We start from the raw sequence: 8,768 nt of genomic DNA, 5'->3' as shown, positions 1-8,768 counted from the left end.
ATTTGGTGTAACGAAATGTGTTTATGCGGTTTAAGGTTAAAAAAACACATTATTTTCCACATACTGTACATTATTGTTTCTCCTCTATGCCCCGCCTTTCTGAAATGCATCGATTTTTACAAAGCTCATCAGTCTGAAAAGCGAGGTGTGCTCTGATTGGCCAGCTATCCAGTGCGTTGTGATTGGCTGAATACCTCAAGTGTGTGACGGAAATGTTATGCCCCTCACCATATTGTGATGCCGTGTCCCGGTGTGATGAGACAAAAACATTAAAACCCATTAGAAACGAGGCATTTGTTGCATCCAGTGGGGACATAATTATTGATTATAATGACATATACTGTCTTTTTACACGTTGCGTTGCATCGCGTAAACATAAAACCATGTCTGCATTTGTGATCGAAGAAACGACAAACAACAATCGCTACTCTACACTGCCCAAAACTCACGCTTGAATCATCAGTGGCAAATCCTTTAAATATGAAAAACTTACTTACAGTCTGTGAGTCAGAACAGCAGGCATTGTAGTCTACTCTTCTAGGATCAGGAAACAGTACTCCATAAAATGTGCTGCACACATCTGAATATTTGGGTTGAACTGTTCTGGAACAGTGTTGCAAATACAACTTAACCACTGATTTTTAGTCGTGTCCTCTTTTGGAAGGCCAAACAAAGTAGTTTCACTTTCACAATGAAACACAGCGTCACACACGGCGGCCTTGAGTGAGTGGAGGTAGGCATACTGAGTGAGCGACGGCCGGCAGGCTTGAGAACGACGCGGCCGGCGTGCTTGCGGCAATCACATGTGATGACCCCGGGATGGACTCTGCTTCGTCCATGGTGAAAGCCGATCCGGCGATCCACAGCGCGAAGTTGATGTATTTCCTCAGCGACCAGCACAGATCAGCCCTAGGCATGACGAAGCGGATAGAGTCCTCTTTTGGAAGACCAAACAAAGTAGTTTCGCTTTCATAGCGAAACACACAGCGCCTTCACGTCATGGCAGCAGCAACAATACTACAGCGAGAATAAAAGTTACGCTTTCTTTCTTTGCGTGAACATTTGGGCGGCGTTATGCTAATCTTCCCACATCGTGACGTAGATATGTGGGGGCGTGTTAGAACGAGCCGTTTTAGGTAGGGGTTGACTCTTAACTTTTATAAAGCATATCTCTTTGGATTTGAGACTTTAGTCTTTGCAACTTTACAGATCTTCTTTATCCAAGAGCTTGTAACACTCCAAAGAGAAAGGAACAATTTAAATCACATCATATGACCACTTTAATGTAAATCTTCATGCATGCATCCACGCCACTAGGTGTCAGTATAGATTCAAAGACTGCTGGGATAAAGTAGAGTCTGGCATAAAGAAAATGAGTGCAGCTTTACATGTACAGTAGGTGCATGCCACTATTTAGACACCAATTCTGTTATTTAGCATCCATTAACATGATCACAAATCAAATCAAATCAAAAATCTTTAAATCCTTTATATTTAAACAGAGACTAAATACTTCTACTGTCACACCAGGAGGATCATAGTGATGTGAATAATAGTCATTTTACCCCATTCCTCATTTCTAATTGGTTAAACTGATGGTGTTACACATCTCCCCGGCATATGCATGTTTAAGTGACATGTGGCTCTGTCCCATAGGAGATGATGGGGGTTGAAAGGCAGTGTGAGGTGGAGGTACTGAAACAGTCCCAAAAAGATTTACAGTGGGTCCAAAAACAGCTGTCAACCATCTCTAACCGAACCAATGGACCAGGCAGGACCAAAGATAAGGTAAGTCTTTGGGTTAATCAAAAAATTCCCTACAGAAACATAGATGATCAGTTATTGTTTTGGTTTGTAGTTGTTGTATGGACTATAATACAGCATTTTATATAGGCCCTGTGTTTTATGTTAGCTTGGTTTGGTTTTGAAATAAAAGATTAGTCTGTTAGCAATGTTGTAGTTTTGGATCAACCACAAGGCTGTGGTCCAGGCATTATTGGATTAGTCTGTGTCCTGATCACGGTTTGGTTTTCTGAGGACTTGGCCTACTCCTCCATCCGGAGCAAATGCCTACTTCCTCCTGAACCCTTTTTCCAAAAATAGGAGCACCTGTGGCATTTATTTAAGTAACAGGTCAACATTTTGTTCTAGACCCACATATGAATAATATCCAATTATATTTCAAATGTATTTATGTGTATCTCTCTAGTTGATTCCTGTGAGCTTGTCTGAGTTGGCAACAATAAAAGGTGGGTGGAACTTTGCACTGGCAAAAAAATCTAATTATACATACCATTTGGTCTTATTGTGGCAATATAGCCATACGATTGGCTCCTCTCTCCTTTTATTTAACAAATGAACTCGATCCTTCACTTTAACCTACAGTGCTTATGAACAGACACGTTTTCTGCTTCAGATCTGAAGAGGATGGAAATGGCTCACTTATACTAAGGGCAAATAACATTTACTTGGCTGGAGTGTTTTAGAGATGGTAATGAGTCCTGCGATGTACTCAGGGTCTAGATGTGCCTTTTAGAGACGGGAATCAGTGCAGGTTTATATACTAGAGTGTTGCCATATTTGGCTGTGATTATGCAATGCTAGATATCCCATGAGACAGCAGAGGGCTCTTTTGGGAGAGATTGCGGGAGATGGGGAGAGAAAGAAGAGAATGACAGTTCACTTAATAATTGCTATGGTTGCCAGGCAGCAGTATCCAAACAAGTCAAGCTTGTTTTCTGTCTAGTTTAAGGGTTATCTCCATGATATTTCTTTCTTGAATCTCATTGATTTTTCTGGGCATGCTGCTGTATTCATGCACAGCATGCATTCATTTTTTAGTAAGTGTGCAATACCAGTGTTAGGCACAGAGGGCAGTCTTGACCTATTGTTTCATTGCCAAGTCTGGGGAAACCCTGAACTGTCCAAATAATCCTCCTTAATACCCTGCTGCTCCTGCATCCCTGATCTCTGATTGGCTGGCGCTGCTGTGAATGGTCCTGCCACTGCACAGTGGGAGATAAGCGATTGGTCGGACTCACTCACTGGTGGAAAGAGTAAGCGAGCACGGAGAACAGGCGAGAAAGAGTGGGTTCACTGGGTTTCTCACAAGGGATCCTCATTAACAAATCCATCTTCTGCAGTCAAATCACAGATATCTGTTAAAGCATGTAATTCACAGAATTCTTGAGCATTGATGAAGCATGTTCTTTAAGTATGCAGGTGTGTAGTATAAATAAATATATTCCCGGATGTAATACATCCACCATGTTGGCATCGTCCTTTGACCTGGATGTTCTTTGACCCATGGTTTCATGGGATAGTTAAGTGTCCACTGGTTGCACACAGAATCTCTGCTCAATGGTGCTAATTCAGACATCCTATTTATTTAGCTTTCTGGCTTTTGAATATTTCTGTATGTAGCCGTGATTTTATTTACATGCACGAGAATATTCCTACATTAATCCGATTTTTGACATTTCTTTTATAAGTTTCATTTCGTTATGTCATTGTTGTTCCAAACCTGTATCATTTTCTTTCTTCTGTGGAACACAAAAGAAGGAATTCTGAAGAATGTTAGTAATTAAATAGTATTATTTCCATTTTATGGAAAAAAAAAAAAATCTTTAGTGTTCAGCAGAAGAATAAAATGCATAAAGGTTTGGAACAACATGAGGGTGAGTAAATTAGAAAGAAAATGACATTTTATGGGTAGACTATCCCTTTAACCTGATTCCCATAACCAAATGAATCCAGTGTACAGAAGGTGGCATAGAAGCGCTTCTCAAGTGGCATTTAAGGTGTCTTTACACAGACTGTGTAATGCTGCTCAGACGTGGCGTAAAAGCATTTACACAACAAATACAACTATGTTTTGATACTGGGGCTGAGGTTGGTCAGAGCAGGCTTAATTTAGTCTGGCTTTTATGCAGAATTTTGAGCAGGCACAGAGCAGCCTTAACCAGGCAGTGTAAAGATGTCTCAGTATTCCAGTTTCTAGAAATCTGAATGAGACCACTTTGCATATGCCTATACCAAGCAAAATGTTTGTGTTTGTGTATTTGTGATATCAGTCATAACTGAACATTCATTTATATATGTGTACGTCTGAACAACTTTATTTCTGGTTCATAGAGAGGGGATAGTTGAGGAATTGAAGAAACATATTTTTCGAGCAAGGAGGAGACTTAACTTTTATGAACATTAAAAAATGTCATGACCTACATTTTGAAATCCGAAATATGTTGCAATTGTAAGTCGCGATACAACTTAAAATAGCAAGAGATCTTCAGTATTGTGACGTATGTCCGAGTGAAAAGGACTGGTTTATTCTATCCATTGGTTGTTAAATAGTTTCAGGCAGATCTGAATGCATGCTTGCAGTCGATTGTAAGAAAGGAGTGAGGTTTAAGTGGAATAAACAATAGGAAAATACAGCAAACGTCATGAGAGAGGGAACTGACGTTTTTACCGGAAAGTCGAGTTATATTTAATTAAACATTATGAGGTCTAAATGAATGAGTGAATGAATAAATGAATGAATAAATATACATGGATGAATTGTTCATAATAAGAGCAATAAGCATTTAGAAAATTGGGTGAATTTTCATTTCATGCTGACTTGCGGACATGAATTAGAATTGTTTGGATTATTCTGCTGTATACAGGATTATTCTGATCGCTGTGCAGCTTGTAAACATCCTTTTGGTTTAAGGTTTAATCACAATATGGACCTTAATCAGAAAATGATGTTCATGTAAATGTGGCCAGTGATGGGGGAGGGAATGAGAGAGAGAGAATGCATAAACACCTTATTTGACCTTGTCAGCTCCAGTCATGGCCCTCTAGGGCGGATGGGTGATGCTCACCTGGAAGATGATGCTGAAAATGCAAATGCACAGCATTGGGCATGACGTCATGGCTGTCGCCGGCCAAACAAGTTGGTGTTTTTTCAATGTAGGCTTCAGACACGGGTCACGGCGAGGCGTTCCCCCATAGCGACCCCTAGAGGACGCAGTTCGAAGTTCCACGAAAGGGAACGTGCATTTACATGACACAGATGTCAAAGTGACCCAGCGCACGGCTGTCCTGCTGAATGAAAGCTGCACTGGCTCTGCACTTGTGCGTGCTTCTCCTCTGTGTGAGTGTGTGGGAAAGAGAGAGCGAGAATAGGCCAGTTGTGTTCACATATCTCCTACGTTGATCCAGCACACAGATGCAGCTGAAGAGCGCTTTAAACGAGCTCTAAAGACAGTTTGTGTGCTGCGCTCTTCTTCTGTGTGTGTGTGTGTGAGTGAGAGAGAGAGAGAGAGAGAGAGGGTGAGCGCGCGCCTGTGCGGTCTCCTCAGTACCGCCCGCTTCAGCGCTTTTCTCTTCCCGACGGTCTCTAATGAACCGTTTAAGCCCGGATAGCACGGACAGCGGACCGGAGCCGTCAGCCGCCCCTTAATATGACACAGTTGGACGCCGCTGTCTTTACGGGAATCATCTTTTAACGGAAGAGCGGCGGAAGAGGTAGAGTCGCTGTCCATCGCTTGATTTGGTTCACGCGCTCAGCTGATCTGAGAGCATGTTGTGTTGATAAGGAATTTATTGGAGGTTTTGGTCAGAAATGTCTTTTAAATGCGTTACAATACGGTTGTTTAGTCGGGTAGATGTTTACGTTGCTGCTTTGGCTGTAAATGTCATTATGGCTCGTGCGGTCGTCTGCACTATAACCTTGTAAATACATATAGTAGTCCGCTGTACCGTATTAAATGGGCTGAAAACATTATTCAGTGTCTTTCTGCCAGTTAAACACATGGCTGTGTGGGGTACTTTTGTCCATAGCCATTTTAGATTGCAGCACTGCTGAATGTTTCTCACAGTAGCTTGTACTATTAAAGAGATAGTCCTCTTTTTCTCATCACTTGTGAGCTCTTCAAACTCCTTCTAGATCTCGCTGTCATAATCAGTTATAATTCTTTGTTTTAGTAATATTTTAACGTATTTGAACGAATTCTCTATTTTAAACAAACCTAAAAGGTATAGGTGAGGTCAGGGCTTGTTGTCACCGAGATTGTATCTCAGTAACTATGAGATTTTAAAGCCAAAAGTCCAATTACACGAATGTGTGTTTTCCTCTTGAATGTTGTGTTCTATTTCAAACCCTTAGTTTGAATGCGCTTTTTGTAATTCTGCCCTTTAATTAAAATTCAATAGCACAATATTTTGCTCTAGTTATTGTGCAAACAATTGAACACAACAAAAACGCATTCAGACAAGAGCCAAAAATATATTGGGTTGAACTCTGAAATATTATATTTTACCTATAAACATCAGGTTGTATTTTATATGTTATATAAAAAATTATACAATTTATTAATTCGAATTTAAGCGTTTTACTGACTGTCTCAAAAAAGTACAGACATGTACCATGATGCTCTTTTAAGTGAGATATAGAAATAGTAATTGTTCACTACCATGATAACTATGAAAGCGCCATCGTCATGGACCGTGATACTTTTTTTGTAAAGGGATTTAATTGTACATCTTATAAATTGATGTCAGATCTGTTTTGACAGTGAATATCTGTCCCTGGTGGATAGGAGCACAGCGTATTTTATGCACAATTCAACTGTTAACCTGAATTCACTCCAAGCATAATCTGTTTAATAGTTATTAGCATATGCTTTATTTGGTTTAGTCACCAAAACATTGCCATTTCAAATGCATACAAACACCTATGTGCTTTTTAATTATTAATACATTCTATAATGACATGGTGTACCTCTGGTGTTTCATTTACTGTACATGTACTCAATACTTGGTAGGGGCTCCTTTTGCTTTAATTACAATTCAGCGTGGCATGGATGTGAACAGTTTGTGGCACTGCTGAGGTGGTATGGAAGCCCAGGTTTCTTTGACAGTAGCCTTCAGCTCATCTGCATTTTTTGGTCTCTTGTTTCTCAATTTCCTCTTGACAATACCCCATAGATTCTCTATGGGGTTCAGGTCTGGTGAGTTTACTGGCCAGTCAAGCACACCAACACCATGGTCATTTAACCAACTTTTGGTGCTTTTGGCAGTGTGGGCAGGTGCCAAATCCTGCTGGAAAATGAAATCAGCATCTTCAAAAAGCTGGTCAGCAGAAGGAAGCATGAAGTGCTCCAAAATTTCTTGGTAAATGGGTGCATTGATGCTGGTTTTCAAAAAACACAATGGACCAACACCAGCAGATGACATTGCACCCCAAATCATCACAGACTGTGGAAACGTAACACTGGCCTTCAAGCAACTTGGGCTATGAGCTTCTCCACCCTTCCTCCAGACTCTAGGACCTTGATTTCCAAATGAAATACAAAACTTGCTCTCATCTGAAAAGAGGACTTTGGACCACTGGGCAACAGTCCAGTTCTTCTTCTCCTTAGCCCAGGTAAGACGCCTCTGACGTTGTCTGTGGTTCAGGAGTGGCTTAACAAGAGGAATAAGACAACTGTAGCCAAATTCCTTGACACGTCTGTGTGTGGTGGCTCTTGATGCCTTGACCCCAGCCTCAGTCCATTCCTTGTGAAGTTCACTCAAATTCTTGAATCGATTTTGCTTGACAATCCTCATAAGGCTGCGGTTCTCTCGGTTGGTTGCGCATCTTTTTCTTCCACACTTTTTCCTTCCACTCAACTTTCTGTTAACATGCTTGGATACAGCACTCTGTGAACAGCCAGCTTCTTTGGCAATGAATGTTTGTGGCTTACCCTCCTTGTGAAGGGTGTCAATGATCGTCTTCTGGACAACTGTCAGATCAGCAGTCTTCCCCATGATTGTGTAGCCTAATGAACCAAACTGAGAGACCATTTTGAAGGCTCAGGAAACCTTTGCAGGTGTTTTGAGTTGATTAGCTGATTGGCATGTCACCATATTCTAATTTGTTGAGATAGTGAATTGGTGGGTTTTTGTTAAATGTGAGCCAAAATCATCACAATTAAAAGAACCAAAGACTTAAACTACTTCAGTCTGTGTGCACTGAATTTATTTAATACACGAGTTTCACAATTTGAGTTGAATCAAATTGACTTTTCCACGACATTCTAATTTATTGAGATGCACCTGTATATCTCCCGGTAGTGTGATGTGACAAGACCTCATCTGTTACATCATATTATGTGGAAGGTATAGATTCAAATAAGGACATGATATAATGAAATTATTGTACATAGTGTTCCGTAGGGCTGTCAAAATGACTGAAAAACTAAATTCAAATTTTCTACTTAAATATTATCAAAATTCGAATTCTATTCAGATTTAAAAGGCATAATTTCAGTTAGGGGGAAAAAAGCTTTTGGCTTATCTCCTGAGGCCATAAGAGGGCGCATCGAGCAAAATATTATGCACGTTTCTTCAAAGCGTAATAAAATAACATGACTATGTTTGAAAAAAAGTGCATAATGTTTAAAATAATTTTTATAAACCATATATAATTTATAAAGTTGCTTAAACAATTAGAAAAAAAAACAGCACCATGCATGTATGTATAGTTTAATACAAAGGACCTAAAACTAATCACAAAGAGTAGGCTACTTTCTTCATTTAAAAACATGAGATACAGTGGGATGGGGGAAAACCGCCATAACGTCTTTAGACATGTTTTTTAAAAGTTGAACTTGCATTAATTTTACATGGCTTTCTAAACATGCCGCTCTCATGTGCGAGACGCGAGTGCAACACCGATAGATATCCCTCTAGAAAATGTGATAAATATGCGTTCTGTGTGAACGGCTTGGTTTCAGTTT

At 40.1% G+C, this 8,768-nt stretch overlaps 1 protein-coding gene across 1 annotated transcript in view; it reads right to left on the bottom strand.

Moving 5' to 3' along the window:
* Positions 1 to 1,628: 1,628 nt before the first annotated feature.
* Positions 1,629 to 8,768, bottom strand: part of LOC107573538 (nesprin-1-like) — a 20,690-nt gene continuing 13,550 nt past the window's right edge. The window contains exon 4 of the mRNA XM_016259972.1: positions 1,629 to 1,695. Coding sequence (XP_016115458.1) covers positions 1,629 to 1,695 — 67 coding nt within the window. The remainder of the gene's footprint in view (positions 1,696 to 8,768) is intronic.

This window comes from Sinocyclocheilus grahami, unplaced genomic scaffold (assembly GCF_001515645.1).
Source record: "Sinocyclocheilus grahami isolate Dianchi unplaced genomic scaffold, SAMN03320097.WGS_v1.1 scaffold1971.1, whole genome shotgun sequence".
NCBI classification, from domain to species: domain Eukaryota; kingdom Metazoa; phylum Chordata; class Actinopteri; order Cypriniformes; family Cyprinidae; genus Sinocyclocheilus; species Sinocyclocheilus grahami.
Note: the sequence above shows the minus strand (reverse complement) of the source record. Positions and strands in the feature narration are given on the sequence as shown.